Source organism: Mus musculus, chromosome 4, assembly GCF_000001635.26.
Source record: "Mus musculus strain C57BL/6J chromosome 4, GRCm38.p6 C57BL/6J".
Classification (NCBI taxonomy): domain Eukaryota; kingdom Metazoa; phylum Chordata; class Mammalia; order Rodentia; family Muridae; genus Mus; species Mus musculus.
In genome coordinates, this window is record NC_000070.6 from 147,666,923 (window position 1) to 147,684,487 (window position 17,565).

Consider the following 17,565-nt stretch of genomic DNA (forward strand, 5'->3'; position numbering starts at 1 on the left):
GAATCCATGGTTTTATCCAAGGCAGAGGATTCTGGACGAGGTCCTGCCAAACAGTAATGTAAGGCTGTTGAGCTGGGTGGGACCCAGGTCCATTCTGAAAGACAATGGCTTTAACTTCAAAAATAAGAGTCAAATCAAAAGTCCCCTCCGGTGGCCATCCTACATCAAAAGCTGGCCACTTGGAGATGCAAAAAGTCTGCCAAGGTCCTTTCTTAATTTCTACTGAAATATTATGGGCCCTTGATCTAACTTCAGTCCAGTGGTCTAAAGTCAAACTTAGGGGGGTCGTTATAGTCTGTCCCATTGTTGACACTACGTAAAACACAAAACAAACACAAAAAACACACATACATACACTGACAAGTACCTGAAAACAGACACAAAAAGCAAACACACACTGACAGATGGTCGAGGGAGTACACTCCCCGCCCCAGACGGACTCCTAGAGTCCTTCCCCTCGCTCAGGGCTTCAGAAATACAGATGGTCGAGGGAGTACACTCCCCGCCCCAGACGGACTCCTAGAGTCCTTCCCCTTGCTCAGGGCTTCAGAAATACAGATGGTCGAGGGAGTACACTCCCCGCCCAGACGGACTCCTAGAGTCCTTCCCCTCGCTCAGGGCGTTCCCAGAGCGAGCAGCAGCCGGTGATTCCAGCACGTCTGCTGTTCACACTCAGTGCCTCATCCCGAGGCAAAGGTCTCTGTTTCTCACGAAACGTCGCGGCTGCAAATTTCAGCACAGAACCTAGCCGGCTTACAGAAATATTTTTGGACAAAAAAAATCTCACCTCCAAGTGGGTCTTCGGAGACATGGGTGGTCACGCCAATCCCGGACGAGCCCCCAAATGAAAGACTCCATGAGGAGCCCCTCGCTCAGGCCTCAGGACAATAGCGGACACCCAAGAACTCACGACAGACCGAGCTTGTTGCAAACCACATGAGGCTTTATTCGGGGAAAGCCAGAGCTCTGGGGACGACTCATATCCCACGCAGGGGTAGAGGAGTCGTCCTCGAGGGAAAAGAGTTTCCAGTTTTTATAGGCCCTCGGGGGGAAAGGAGAAGGGGGAGATTAGGGGACTTCCAGATTTAAACAATATCTATTCTAAAATGATTGATTCCTCAAGAAATGAGTATGGGAGGGAAACAAGGAAAGAATCTAATGAAGGTACAGCAATGGGCACACACCTAGTCAGAACATTGGCAGACACACAGGTTCGAGGAGTGGCCAAAGCATTGTGCACCTCTATTTTTCTAAATCAATGAAGCCAGTTCTACTAACAATAAAATCTATTTTACCAATTTCAGGGCTTCTATGACCTTTTACATTCTGCCAGGATCTTTCACAGTCACAATCAAAAGCAAAAAAATTGATCTCCAACCGTCCAATGTCTGGGATCCAACTCACGATCTTCTGGGCTCCTCCAAGGGCTTGGGTCACTTCTCCAGCCATGCCCTTTGTAGCACAGGCGTCGTCCTCTAGGCTCCAGATGCCTGTACTCCACTGCTGCTGCTGCTCTTGGTGGTCATCTCATGGTACTGGCATCTCCAAAACACTGCGTGACCCCTTCAGTCCTGGGCCTTCAATTGCAACTGAGGCTACACCTTCACCAATGGCCTTCCATGGCCTCTCACAGTGCCGAGCCTCAGCTGCTTTGCGTGACCCCTTCATGCCTTCAAAACCAGTACCACCTGGGTGACCCTTACATATTACCAAGTCCTGCTGCAGCAGGAGTACAACCTTGGCCATCTCTGGAACACAGCCTCTTTGTGCTTTCAGAAAACACTTCCCAGAAGATGTCACCTCAATGATGATGGTCTCTTTTTAATCACTGCTAATTTCTTAGCTCCAGGCAACCAGCATCAATAGTCCCAGTAATGCAAAGTTTTTGCCTCAGTAGTTCTGGTATCTTGTTAATCACAACTGATTCTTCAGCCCCAGCTAACCAGAACTACAGAATCTTCACAATCAAAACAGCAATGGCCCTGAAAAGAGTCTTTAATTTTTCCCTCTGAAATTTCACAAACCAGACCTCCATCTTCTGCAGTGTTCTCAACATTATCTTCCAAGCTCCTACACAACATCCGACAGAGCTCTTAACAACGGATGGATCTTCAAGCCCAAAGTTCCAAAGTCCTTCCACAGTCCTCCCCAAAACATGGTCAGGTTGTCACAGGAATACCCCACTCTGCTGGTACCAATTTGTCTTAGTCAGGGTCTCTATTCCTGCACAAACATCATGACCAAGAAGCAAGTTGGGGAGGAAAGGGTTTATTCGGCTTACACTTCCATGCTGCTGTTCATCACCAAAGGAAGTCAGGTCTGGAACTCAAGCAGGTCAGGAAGCAGGGGCTGATGCAGAGGCCATGGAGGGATGTTCCTTACTAGCTTGCTTCTTCTGGCTTGCTCAGCCTGCTCTCTTATAGAACCAAGACTGCCAGTCCAGAGATGGTCCCACCCACAAGGGGCCTTTCCCCCTTGATCACTAATTGAGAAAATGCCTTACAGTTGGATCTCATGGAGGCATTTCTTCAACTGAAGGTCCTTTCTCTGTGATAACTCCAGCTGTGTCAAGTTGACACAAAACTAACCAGTACAGCCATGTTTCTGGTCAAAGTGAGAAATGCTTAACCTAATTGCATCATTATGTGCTGTGCCTTGTGTGGATATGCAGATACTGTCTAGACACACGCAGCACAGACTGAGCACACATGGACTAAGTGAATACTGCTCAGGACAGAGTGGTGTGGTGGGCTTGGGAACCAAGGCTCTGCATGTTCACTTATGTCCGTTTATTCAAATGCCTGTTTCACATCACTCCGGCAAATCTTAGTTCCTTCCATTCCCCTGAAGAGGCTTAAGAAACATTGAGCAGTCTTTGTGGGGTAATAACTTTTTGCCTAGATTTACTTTTTTCCCCAATCTTTAAATTTTACTTAGCTAAATATTTTTTTATAGTTTTATTTTGAATATGTGCACCATGTGAATGTCTGGTGTCCACAGAGGTCAGAAGAGCATCACATCTCTTGGAGCCGGAGCTGTGTGGATACTGGAAGTCGAACCAAGGTCCTTTGCAAAGCAGCAAGTGTTCTTAAACATTGAGCTGTCTCTCCAGTCTCTCATTCTGTGGTTTAAAATCATGTATGGTGTTGTGTTATTTAAGAAGTATACATTGCATGCTGAACACATTGTCAATCTGTATTTATTTTTACAGACATGTATCACCATGCCCAATTTAACGAATTTACTTTTTATTTTCCTTTTTGTGTGCATGGGTGTTTTGCCTGCATGTGCCTGTGCACCATGTGCATGCCGTACTCACAGAGACCAGAAGAGGGCACCAGATTCCGTGGAAATGTGCATGACCTTGTGGGTGCTAGGAACCAAACCCAGGTCCTCTGGTAAATCAGCCAGTTCTCTAACCACTGAGTCATATCCTCAGACCCTTGTTTTTTAAGAGAAAGTTTTTGCTATGTTAATGGTAGCTGGCATCAAACTTGTCATCCTCTTGCCTCAGCCTTCTTAATAAAGTTATTAAATGTTTGACTTGAGTTATTTTATAAACTTGCACCCTATGTCTTTGCAGAGAAAATCCCTTTAGGAGAGTGTCATAGATTTTGATCATGTGATTTTCTTACATTGCTGACATTTAGTGGTGTTTGCCAATCAGATCTGCCCTGACTGCTGGAGGGCTGTGCTTTCTCAGTCCCAGAGTGAGAGTAAACACTCAGATCACACACACACACACACACATGCATGTGGCTGTGTCCAGGTTTCCAATTTTTCTTTTTTTTCTTTTTCCTTTTTGTTTTGTTTTTAAAAGTTTATGAATGTGTTTTACCTGTACGTGTGCAGGTTTGTTAGGAGGTCAGAAAAGGCCATCATATCCCCCGTTGTGAACAGTCATGGGAGTGCAGAGAGTTGACCCAGGTTCTCTGCAGGAGAAACAGGTGCTCTTAGCCAGTGGGCCAACCCTCCAGCCTGGGTCCAGCCTTTTATGTAGGTTCTGAGGATCCAAACCTCAGGCAGTCAGGCTTTGTCAGGTTCTTTACCAATAGAGCCAAAACAACTTTTTATTTTTGAGATAGTATTTATTTTGACTCAGCTTTTTAAAGATTTATTTATTTTATGTATCTGTGTGCACTGTCACTCTCTTCAGATAAAACATAAGAGGATATCAGATCCCAATACAAATGGTTGTGAGCCACCATTCGGTTGCTGAGACTTGAACTCAGAACCTCTTGCAGAACTGTCAGTGCTCCCACCCACTGAGCCATATCTCCAGCCTAACTAATTTTTAAAAAAGATTTTTTGGTTACCTTTGTTATATACACAGGGACACATACACGCATGTACGCATACACACACACATGCTGCACATAATATACCTACACACAGAAACATACATGCACACATGCACACCACACTGCTAATACACATGCAAACATACACTGTACACACTGCACATACACATGTAAATGCACACAAACATACCACACACATATGTATATGCATACAAATGTGTACATGCCACAAATACACACACACACACACACACACACACACACACACACACACACACACACACACACACACAAGTACAGGTACCTGCAGAGGCCAGGAGAGGGCCTTGTGCTTTGAAGCTAGCTCTAAGTGTCCCACTCCAGTCTTTTTTTTTTTTTTTTTTTTTTTGGTACATACTTTTCATTGCTCCTTCTGTGTGACATTTAGAGCTACATCACAGTTTTAGTGAGGTTGCCAAGGATATGCTGCCAGTGAGTTTATATACATTCCTGCATTTTAAGAAGTGATTTAGAGGCTTGGGGAGGCAGCTCAGTAATTAAAAACATGGTGGATCAGAACTGAAACTCTAGTTCCAGGAAGTACAATGTCCTCTTCTAACCTCTGTGGGCACCAGGCATGCATGCGGTAGGGCACAAACACACATGTAAGTGCACCCTTATACATAAAAATAAAATGTTTTGAATAAATTAAGAATAAACCTCCAAAAGGAGAGTAGTGACTCAGGCTGAGAATGTGCTAGCCTGGTACCACAAACCTTGCATTCAGAGCTCAGACCCATGTCACACGTTGAGGAGGCACACGCTTTTAGTCCCCTCAGCATTTGTGAGGTGGAAGCAGAAGGATGAAACCGTCAGGCTCATCCTCTGTAACATAGTCAGTTTGAGGAAAACCAGCCTGAGCTACATGAGACCCTCTCTTAAAACACGAGGAGGTCAAAAATGACTGTGGTCCAGGATTCTGGGGTTTTAAATTTTTAAAGTCAAGGAAAAATATATGGAGTGATATGGATTTGTTCCTTCTACCATTTGATTTTTTTCTTAGATCCTAATTTACTGAAACTTCTTGAATTTAGGATAAATATTCTAATATCATATTGAACTCGGAGTAAAAGTACTTCTTTCAGTACTTCCCAATGTATTTCCAGGATGGTTGGATTTCTAAACAGTACATGAGTATGCACCTCATCTAAGATTTACAGATTCATGATATTTGTATGAATGAACTCATACATGAAATTAAGATGAAGATAATACCTTAGTAGTGAGTTGTTGAGTTTTTGTTCAGAATGTATATTCTGAGATGTGCAAAATATTAGCATTCTGCAGATGATTTAAGAAAAGAATGGAAATCTATTTCATTCCTTACGGTAGAGTGGAGTATTAAGGCACAACAGGACCAGACACCACAATGTCTTGTAATATGTGTCAACGGTCAGCATTTTTTTTAAAAAGATTTTTTTCAAAGATTTATTTACTATACATAAGTATACTGTAGTTGTCTTCTGACACACCAGAAGAGGGCATCAGATCTCATTACAGGCGGTTGTGAGCCACCATGTGGTTGCTGAGATTTGAACTTAGGACTTTCAGAAGAGCAGTCGGTGCTCTTAACCACTGAGCCATCTCACCAGCCCAACGGTCAGCATTTTTCTGAGACTTATAGGACTTTTGTTCAATAAATGGGAATTAATGACTTCAGAACCATGCAGACACAGCAAAGTCTGGATAGCTATCCTTGAAATCTATGTATCCAGGTTTTCATTTATTTTTGTAGATTTTTCTTTCATACTTCCTTGAACTCAAGAGAGAGCAGACTTGTTGCTGAGGCTCTGAAAGCTTCTACGTATTTTCTGTTTCTTTTTATCTTAGCCTAGTAATACTTGCCTGGAACATTGAACTGAATCTTACGTATTTTAGTTAACACAAAGCACCATATGTAAAACAGTATTTCTAACTTTTTAATGCTAAATACTGACATTGAATTCAAATTATTTTAGGGTGGGCAGACTACCCTACACTTCAATGAATGATTTCTTAGTTTTAAGACACTTGGAAATATGTGTTTTCCTATGCTGTTAAGCAACCACTGTGACAGGGTCGTTACATCCCAAAGGTATTGTTATCCACCAGTTAAAAATCACCACTATTAACTTTATGATACAGGTTTGCAAAAATGTTCATGACTTCAGTCTATGTTTTATTTGAGGCATTTCCTGGGAAGGTGCAACATATATTCATCTGAGTATCCCAACTGCAAATTGGAAACAACCAAAGCAAATTTGTTGAATCTTTCAGTTTTATTGGAGTTAGTTACAGGACAATAAAAATATACAAAATGCTACCAGTTTTATTACCTATTTTGAGGGTTGTATTAAAGACCTTAAATAGTTTCCTTTTGAAATGGATTATTTCTGTCTCAATGAAAGTGTTACACAATACTATCTTCTGACTTCCTAACTTATCTTCATCTTATAACGTTTGAGGGTGAACAAGTAAAAAGGTGTCATGAAATGCTTTCTACATTTTCACATTTTCAGAGTTTCTCCCAACATAAATAGTTGACATTATCTAAGATTTGAACATTGCATGAATATTTTCACAAGATTTTCATAATCATACTAATTCTCTAGTGTGGAGCCTCAAGTGTTGTCAAGAATACAACATTTTCCCCAACAGAAATACTTTACCCTAAAAAGTTCTTAGATGTTCTCTCTGACCTGAAATGAAGTCAAAGCTATTTCTTCATACAATGCATGAGTTAAGTTTCTACCCTGTAAGTATTCACTGTTACAGTCTAGGAACTAGGCCAAAAGGAAAGGATTCATACCTACAATATATTTGAAAAGTTTGTCTTCTCTAAGTATTCTCTAATGAATTTTGAGATGATATATCTTGGTAAAGGATTGCCTCATTTACTTCATTTATAAAGATTCTCTACTGTATGAAATAACTGATGATTTCTAAGACTGACATTGTGAGTATTGTATTTGTCACATACAATCTATTTGTAAGGTTTCTCTCCTGTATGAATTTTCTGATGAATACTAAGTTGGGATTTCTGGGTAAAGCATTTGTCACATTCACTACATTTGTAAGGTTTCTCTCTTGTATGAATTCTCTGATGAATTATCAGATTGCCTTTTGTAGTAAAGCATTTGTCACATTCACTGCATTTGTAAGGTTTCTCTCCTGCATGAATTCTCTGATGAATATTAAGATAGGATTTTTGGGTAAAGCATTTGTCACATTCACTACATTTGTAAGGTCTCTCTCCTGTATGAATTCTCTGATGAATTTTCAGACTGTTTTTTTCATTAAAGCATTTTTCACATTCACTGCATTTGTAAGGTTTCTCTCCTGTATGAATTCTCTGATGAATACTAAGTTTGGATTGTTTGGTAAAGCATTTGTCACATTCACTGCATTTGTAAGGTTTCTCTCCTGTATGAATTCTCTGATGAATTCTCAGACTGCTTTTTTCAGTAAAGCATTTGCCACATTCACTACATTTGTAAGGTTTCTCTCTTGTATGAATTCTCTGATGAATTATCAGATTGCCTTTTGTAGTAAAGCATTTGTCACATTCACTGCATTTGTAAGGTTTCTCTCCTGCATGAATTCTCTGATGAATACTAAGATAGGATTGTTGGGTAAAGCATTTGTCACATTCACTGCATTTGTAAGGTTTCTCTCCTGTATGAATTCTCTGATGAATACTAAGATGGGATTGTTGGGTAAAGCATTTGTCACATTCACTGCATTTGTAAGGTTTCTCTCCTGTATGAATTCTCTGATGAATACTAAGATTGGATTGTTTGGTAAAGCATTTGTCACATTCACTGCATTTGTAAGGTTTCTCTCCTGTATGAATTCTCTGATGAATACTAAGATAGGATTGTTGGGTAAAGCATTTGTCACATTCACTGCATTTGTAAGGTTTCTCTCCTGTATGAATTCTCTGATGAATTCTCAGACTGCTTTTTTCAGTAAAGCATTTGCCACATTCACTGCATTTGTAAGGTTTCTCTCCTGTATGAATTCTCTGATGAATTCTCAGACTGCTTTTTTCAGTAAAGCATTTGCCACATTCACTGCATTTGTAAGGTTTCTCTCCTGTATGAATTCTCTGATGAATTCTCAGACTGGTTTTATCAGTAAAGCATTTGCCACATTCACTGCATTTGTAAGGTTTCTCTCCTTTATGAATTCTCTGATGCATAGTAAGATTGAATTTGTTTTTAAAACATTTGTCACATTCACTACATTTGTAAATTTTCTCTTCTGTATGAATTCCCTGATGAATACTAAGATGGATCTGATGGGTAAAGCATTTGTCACTTTTACTACTTTCGTAAGGTTTCTTTCCATGATAAATTCTCTGCTGACTTTGTAGTTTTTCTCTCTGGGTAAGATATTTGTGAAATTCACTACATTTGTAAGGGTTCCCTGCAATATTGTCTTTTTTCACCATGACTTTATGTTTAGAAACAAAAATCTTGTCTAATTCTGCATTTCGGTTGTGTTTTTTCTTCTGCATGTTAATTCCTTGATTGAGACTAATGGTAGAAAACAAACTTAAACTGTTTACAGAGTCATTGTATTTGCAAACTTCTTTAGTGTTCCTGGGCTTAAGTCTTTTTTGGGTCGAGAATTGAAGAGCATCAGAGCTGTGATTAGTTTTGTAAGGTGTACACTGGAGGGATTCAAGAATGACATTGCTAAGCTTGTCCCATTTAGAAGACTTCTCTTGAATATTCATGTGTTCATGGACAATGTACTGGCTGTCTTGATCCAATACCTTCCCATTCTTTCCACGTATGCAATGATTTTCTGAAAAAAAAGGGGGGGCAATTAGAGGTGACATGAATTACTTATATAAGGAGTAAGGGACTCAATAATCAGTGAGCTTATGGATTCGTACTCTCAAGAAAGGTATCTCTCTCTCTCTCTCTCTCTCTCTCTCTCTCTCTCTCTCTCTCTCTCTCTCTGTGAATCATTACATGTATCCTCAGAAGAACCTCAAATATGATCTATATCAAATGACTGGAAATGATAATACCCTGCTAAATGTTATTTTCAAATTAGACATCATACCACCTCAAATATAATAACCCAGAATTGCTCCAAAAGAAGTGACATGATATGTACTCACTGATAAGTAGATATTAGCCCAGAAACTTAGAATACCCAAGATATATCATACAATTTGTGAAACACATGACACTCAAGAAGAATGAAGACCAAAGTATGGACACTTTGCCCCTTCTTAGAATTGGGAAAAAAAAACTCCCATGGAAGGAGTTACAGAGACAAAGTTTGGAGCTAAGACTGTCATATCTGGGGATCCATCCCATAATCAGTCTCCAAACACTGACACCATTGCATATACTAGCAAGATTTTGCTGAAAGGACCCTGATATAGCTGTCTCTTGTGAGACTATGTTGAGGCCTAGCAAACACAGAAGTGGATGCTCACAGTCAGCTATTGGATGGATCACAGGGCACCCAATGGAGGAGCTAGAGAAAGTACCCAAGGAGCTAAAGGGATCTGCAACCCTATAGGTGGAACAACAATATGAACTAGCCAGTACCACTCGTGTCTCGTGTCTCTAGCTATATCTGTAGCAGAAGATGGCCTAGTTGGCCATCATTGGGAAGAGAGGCCCCTTGGTCATGCAAACTTTATATGCCTCAGTACAGGGGAACACCAGGACCAAGAAGTGGGAGTGGGTGGGTAGGGGAGTGAGGTGGGGAGGATATGGGGGACTTTCGGGATAACATTGCAAATGTAAATGAAGAAATTACCTAATAAAAAAAAGAAAACAAAAAAGAATGAAAAACGGGCTGAAGGGAAGGCTATCCAGAGACTGGCCCAAAGAGATGCAGATCCTTGCAGCCAACCATTGAACTGAGCAAGGGGACCACAATGAAGGAGTTAAGGGAAGGCCTGAAGAAGCTGAAGGGCTTTGCAACTGTGTAGGAGGAACAACAATATCAAGACCCACAAAGCTCTCAAGGGTCAAATCACAAAATAAAGAGTACACATGGAAGTACAAATGGCTCTAGCTTTATATATACCAGAGGATTGCCTTATGTGGCATCAACAGGAGGGGAGTCCCTTGGTACTGTGAAGGTTCAGTATCCCCGCATAGGAGAATCCTAGGGGCATGAGGTGGGAGTAGATGGATTGGTGGTGGGAGCATCATCAAAAAAAACAGGGGGAGGGGTGGGATATAGAGCTTACAGACAGGGAATGGAGAAGGGGCATAACATTTGACATGTAAATAAATAAAATGACCAATAAAAAAGAAAATTGTACTTTGCATAAGCTGGACAAATAAATGATCCATCTGTAGTGAATTTCCCGAAAGTAGAACTCTAAACAATATATCTCTAATTTTATGATTACAATTTGATTCAGAGTGACACTGAATCTGATATAATTTTGCTCAGGTATAAATTTATGATATAGCCCATAGTGTCAGGGAAATCACTAAATAGATTTGTTTCAACATCCAAAATGCTAGGGTAAAGATTATGTTGTCCCAGATCTAAACACAGAGATCAAATGTCAAAAAGTTAAATAAAGAAAAAAAATTGCTCAAACCAACAGCTCTATATCCACTTGAAACCTTGTATATTTTTACATTCATAAATAAGGATACATTTTAATGCAATAGTAAGATTTTTATAATTGCAACTATTATATGTACAGAAATATAATTTCTTGTTCTGGATATTTAAATTTTTTCTTGAACTTTTTTAAGTTCACTGAAGCTAGATAAGAGATAAGGAGTGATCTCAGAGAATATAGCAGTGGTTACTTTTCCAAAGAAAGCAGAGAAATGTAAAGGAAACACAATGAAAAAGTTATGATTTTAACTAGAATTTCCCTCATTCAGGAGTCTCTGGATATCTCAGAGCATTTACATAAGCACATAGTAGGAACACTCAAAGAAAGTAAAAGGAATTCAACAAGAAGTTCATTCTTACCCACAAACAACAGATTGTTGTAATTCTCCAACATCACATCCATGTACAATGACCTCTGAGCAAAACTGAGACATTCCCATTCCTCCAGTGAGAAGTCCAAGGCCACGTCCTTGAAAGTTAACAGACCCTGTAATGGAAAACTACCTACTTGATACTGGACAAAAATGTTTTTCTACTTAAAAAAAGAAGTAATTAAGATATCCTTTTTTTGCTGTGTGTGGTGGCAAACGCCTTTAATCTCAGCACTTGGGAGGCAGAGGCAGGCAGATTTCTGAGTGCAAGGCCAGCCTGGTCTACAGAGTGAGTTCCAGGATAGGATAGCCAGGGCTGCACAGAGAAACCCTGTCTCAGAAAAACAAAACAAAACAAAAAAACCCAAAACAACAACAACAAAAAGATTTCCTTTTTTGATGCAGATGAGGAAGGAAAATATTGAAGGATAAATGTTTTCTGAAAGTGTTATTGAGATGTGTCTGAAGATACGAATGGCTGCTCTTCCACTGACAATCTACAGAATGACTTATTATAATGCTCGCATTTAGAAAGGCTCTCTAAATAAATACAAAGAAAAGAAAAAAAAGAAAAGAGAAGAGAAGAGAAGAGAAGAGAAGAGAAGAGAAGAGAAGAGAAGAGAAGAGAAGAGAAGAGAAGAGAAGAGAAGAGAAAGGCTCTCATCTTCAAGAATTTTCTGTGATTTACATAGACGTTCACAGCAAATGAAAGATTTGCTATCATCATTCTTTTCAAAAATTTTGGTGTGCAGTTTGGATTGTATACTGTCTTTTTTTTTAAGATTTATTTATTATTATATCTAAGTACACTGTAATTGTCTTTGGACATGCCAGAAGAGGGCATTAGATTTCATTACAGATAGTTGTGACCCACTATGTGGTTGCCAGAATTTGAACTCAGGACCTTCGGAAGAGCAGTCAGTGCTCTTAACCGCTGAGCCATCTCTCCAGCCCTGTATACTGTCTTTTAATGTCATTTATTACCAAATTTGATTCCCAGCACCCACATGGCACTAAACAGTAGATTGTTAAACCCAGTTCTTTAAAATCCAATGATCTCTTCTGAACACTACTGACAGGAGGAATACATAGCACACATGCATACATTCAGGCAAATTTAAGCAACATATATTGAAGAAAAATAAACATTAACTTTATTCAAAGAAATTTTCTAAACTACTAATAGACTTCCTTATATTTCTTTTTCACTGAGAATGCATGATATAATTTCAAAAGCAGTAAACATTTATAGAATATAGCATGTACTTTTGATGTCTAAATGCAGTAATGTACCTTTATGAAATATGGGTTGATATCAAACTGAATCCCAGTGTCCCATGAGAGATAGTCAAGTTATGATAAAAAAATATGCTTTCAAATTTTACAATGTCCACTTTGTTCAAATATGGACACTAGCTTAGTCTTATGTGCAGCTGTGTCTCACATTTGTATTACAACATGTCCATTTGACAATCTGAGGCCTAAGTTCAATGCTGCACATGTTCTAGAAGAAACAGGTAGAAAACAAAATGCAGAAATAATGGATTGACAAAACGACTAAGTTTTTTTCTTTAAACACAATAAAACTGCAACATCAGGGCATCCACTGAACGTTCCATATGACACAGAAAATCAAATGCTTTTGGAAATTATTTTACGACAATGTATTCAAAACCATAAAATAGAAATAAACAGTTTTAGAGAGCTTTAAAATTATTTAACCACATGGAGGCTCACAACCATCCATACGAAATCTGATGCCCTCTTCTGGAGTGCCTGAAGACATCTACAGTGCACTTACATATAATAAATAAATAAAGTATTTTAAAAAATGGTGGAATCTGATATAATTCATTTTCCTTCTGGAGCAGATTTCTTGTTTGATGGGATGCTGGATAACAGCGTTTTCATGTATTATAAATTCCTTCACAATTACGGTGCCTCCTCAGAAAAGTTAATACCTAAATACAGCATTGATAGGATAAATCTTTTCCCACATTACAATGAACACATAAGAGTCTCCAGCTCTGGGTTCCACAGATACAAAACATTTTTATCATACATAGGGATCATTCCTAACTGTTAAAATGTTGATATGAGGGGTCAGCGGTACTGAAACTCATTCAGGCTTCACATTTCCTCTCATTCTCTTTCCTGGATGGTTTCTTGTGTCCTATGTAATATTTCCAGATCATTTATAATTTTAAAATAATGTTTATTGACTTTAATTTCATATGGAATGTTATTTTTGCTGGCACGTAGCTCTGTTCACATGAGAAATGCAGGCTATGGTAAAACATATTCTCAAAAAAAAGAGTTCTGGAAGGAAAAGAAGTCCCCAGGCAGGTACAGAAAACTGAATCTGAATACTGCAAGAAGAAGAGACCTTAACTGCAGAGCCACATCTTTGACTCTTAATTAGCTCCTGTGGAGACATAAATAAATATGCTTAATAACAATTTCTCTAATACCATATGGTCTTTCACTATAAAATGATTAGCTATGTATGTTTAAGCAAATATCATATGTGGCAATGCATTCCAATGAAGTAAAATAATTTTTGAACAAACTGTGTTTTTAAATTGAGGGAGAATTATACTAAATATTCATTAAAATTTAATAAATTATTCCTCATTGTATTAACCTAACTGAAAATTTCAGTCTTCTAATTATAACTTTTTTCTTCAGAATTTGACCATATGTATATCATAATTACACTTTTCATAGAGAAGTGTGATCTATCATTCTTCTTTTGTTTATCAAAAATTATAATATACAGACAATATACTGTCTTTGTTGCAAATATGCCTCAAAAATGCAAAACCTGTGCCATGAACAAATGACTAAAGGGGAAAGGTACTTGCTGTTTCTACTTTAAAAACTAATCTAATTGTCTCTAAATATATTGCAGCTCACTATGATGTCTGAATTCAGTCCCCAGGGTTTGGTGCTGTTCTCATGGTTTTAGGGGCATAATGTATCATTCAGTGTACGTAAAAACCTTCAGATAAACACTTATGGACTTAAAGAAAATAGTATTGTAATGAAAAATAGAAACATTGCCACAACCCTTCAGTTTTCACTATGTAATGGACAGCTTGGCTGAAGAGGATTAGCATAGACTGATTCAAGCCTTTCCCTTCTAAAGAAAAAGACAAAAAATAATAAAGGAAATTCATTTCTTTTTGAAAATTAATGGTTTATGCACAGCACCATAGCTATCCTCTCTAGAAAAATCTTACTAATATAGTTCATGTGATGAAATACAAAGGTGAAGAAAACAGGACTTAAAAGTATTTCTGAAACCAAAAAGAGAGGTAAATAACTATATATTGTGAATTTTCCACAGGGACAGTATCTCTCTTGAGACAAATAGATTTCAGGAGTCAACTGTGATTACTGTGTGACATGAGGTGTGAAAAAAGTGTTGTCAGAATATTGAAATCTGTATCAGCTCACAATCACACTAATGGTAAAAGAAAGACATTTTCCTTTCATTATCTGTGACCCTAGGGAGCTAATAATACATTTACTATTAGGATTCAAGACAGTGGATCTCTCATAATTTTACATTCTAGAAATTCTACTCTTTCATATCTTCTTTAGTGATGTGAATTTATACTTATTTCTATACCCTCATTCACAAGCTTCTGTTCAGAAACCTGACCATCCCTGAAATGCAATTCATGTGGCACAAGAGACCTCACCTCACACTAATACAAAAGGACAGAACTTATTCAACATAGAAAATATCCATCAATCTGTTCTCTGAGCATCATTGTAATAGATCCTATTTGAGACATGCAGATCTCTAGTCCAAGGGAATTATATATTCTCACAATATAAAAATCAAGTTAAAATATAAAGCCATTATATGCATGAAAGGGAAAAAAATTAAATTCTCATTATTACAAGAGAAAATATAGAGCATAGAAAAAAATCCCTTTAGATAACATTCAACATATAGAGATTAAAACTTCTGGATGACTTGAATAAAAAGAGATTTTTTTAAAAAAAGAAATGTGGAAAGGACACTGACCTGTGGTGTATTTACCAGACACACACTCATTCTTGTTGTTGTCCTTCTCCCAGGGTCCAGTGAAGAACAAAGTTTGAATTCTTCTTGAAATTTCACATCAAGGTCTGAATGATTCAAAGATGAAATAAATACAACACCATTACAGGCAATGCTAAACCACACACACACGCTCACACAGACACACACAGACACAGACACACACACACACACACACACACACACACACACACACACATATATATATATAAACATTAAAAGCAAAATGATACCAGGAATCTTGAAAATGTACAGTCATGAAAGTAAGTAATGATATATTTAGACTGTAACTGTAACCTAGTTCCTCCCACCACCCTAGATTCTCAAAGTTTATTCACAACACCTCATATGGAAATCCCTGTCACCTGACCTAAATGACACACAGCTAAAGAAAATTGAGAGGCTGTAGCTAAAGCAATTTGACAATGTTAATAAAATTTCCCTAACCTAAATCACTAAACCAATACCAATTCTCATGACAAAATGAATTATGAAACAAACTCAAGAGACAAAAGTCAAAATATAATCTGAACACCATTCAATGTGGACAAATGTCATAAAGAGGGAACAAGCACAGGAATTCAAGAAGGCAGAAACAAACTTAATGAAATTCCAGAGAATTCCTACAAGTGGGTAAGAGAATAATTATACATATGCAGGACGTGAACACCTTATCCAAAGATATAAAAATCTAAGGAAAGCTCACTCTGAAATGAAACAAGAAATGAACTCTGTTAAGCCTGGTGGTAACTCAGTGGCCAATATATGAAGACGCTGCATTCAGCCAAAATAAATAAATAAATAAATAAATAAATAAATAAATAAATAAATAAATAAAAATCAGCTCGTCAATGTAAGGTCTTTCATCCTAGTTCTCAGGGATGTGACCTAAAAGCCATTCTGGTCTCTATATCAGGACATGTGAAAGTCAGGACTAGAGTGTGGGACCCTGTTTTAAAAACAAACAAAAGAGCAGGAAACCCATACAAGAAATTAGGGCTTTGTTTTCTACATTGATATCAAAATCACTTTAAAAAGCACAAGGATATTAGAAGGCTGATTATATAGGTATGAAAGAATAAATCTCCTATTGGATAGTACTTTTATCGTTTAAAGTTGGATCCTCAGTGGGTCACAATGTTTTGAGGAATTTAGTTGTTGGAACATTACTGAATAAAGTATGACACTGGGGGTTGGCTATGAGACAAAAGAATAGATAGATCCAAGTCATCTTAATTCTCTGTTCCTTTTTAGTGACTGGGGTTGAGGATGTGATCTTTCAGATCTTTCACCTTTCTACTTCAACAACATGGCTATGTTCTATCAGTCCTCCCTGTCATGGTTGATGGCTATCCTCTGGAAGCATTACCCAAAGTAGTCTTTTTCTTCTATTAATTTCCTTGAACATGGTGCTTTATGAAAGCAACAGACAAAAATAAATTACAGTAAAACAGATTCTGATTGGATTTAAGGTTGCCTTTCAGAGAGAGAATTCCTGTCATATTCTGAAACCTAATCAAGAACAGGAAGTATGTTAGGTCATGAGAACTATGAGGCCATTTTAAGAAATGGTATCATCTAAAATTATCATAGTCATAATTGTGTTGTCTTCTCTCAGTAAAAGGTAGATGAGTTAATGGACTCAGACTCACAGCATAATTTAGACATTGTAATGTATATATATGAGGTCTACATCCAGGAATATACGTTTATGAACATTTTTTGATAAAAAGAACAATGCCAGTGTTACATCTAGTTTACAGATAGTAAAGTGATGGTGAGTAAAACTGTGCTTCCAAATTCTACAACTGTCATTTTTGCTCAGATAGGAACCCTGTATCTCTCTTATCTGAAGTTGGGTGTCAATAGCTAGTCTAAGATGCTCAGTTTGGATTATAAGACCTATATACAATGGAGCATCCTTTCTTGAAGAAAGAGAGTTAGAACACCAAATACAAGAATGACTTAAAAGAAATACGTTTCTTTCTATTGTAGCAGTTAGGAAGTGTAAAGTCAGTGTATACAAACAAAATTACAAACAAGACATACAATCAAATACCTTGTGATATGATTTTATAAGAATTTTATATGAAGAAGAGTTAAATGATTATTTAATGAAGAATTAATTTGAGAATATTTAATGATAAAAATAAAAAGTTAGCAATAGGTATCATTAATATAATGT

General features: G+C 37.7%; 1 protein-coding gene across 2 annotated transcripts in view; it reads right to left on the minus strand.

The window, feature by feature from the left end:
* Positions 1-7,302: 7,302 nt before the first annotated feature.
* The window catches only part of Zfp534 (zinc finger protein 534), a 28,407-nt gene continuing 18,144 nt past the window's right edge, over positions 7,303-17,565 (minus strand). For both annotated transcript variants that reach the window (NM_001127188.2, XM_017319901.1), the window contains exons 2-4: positions 15,345-15,448; positions 11,295-11,421; positions 7,303-9,131 (exon numbers count right to left, since the gene is read on the minus strand). In NM_001127188.2, coding sequence (NP_001120660.1) covers positions 7,303-9,131; positions 11,295-11,421; positions 15,345-15,374 — 1,986 coding nt within the window. In that variant the 5' untranslated portion in view covers positions 15,375-15,448. The remainder of the gene's footprint in view (positions 9,132-11,294; positions 11,422-15,344; positions 15,449-17,565) is intronic.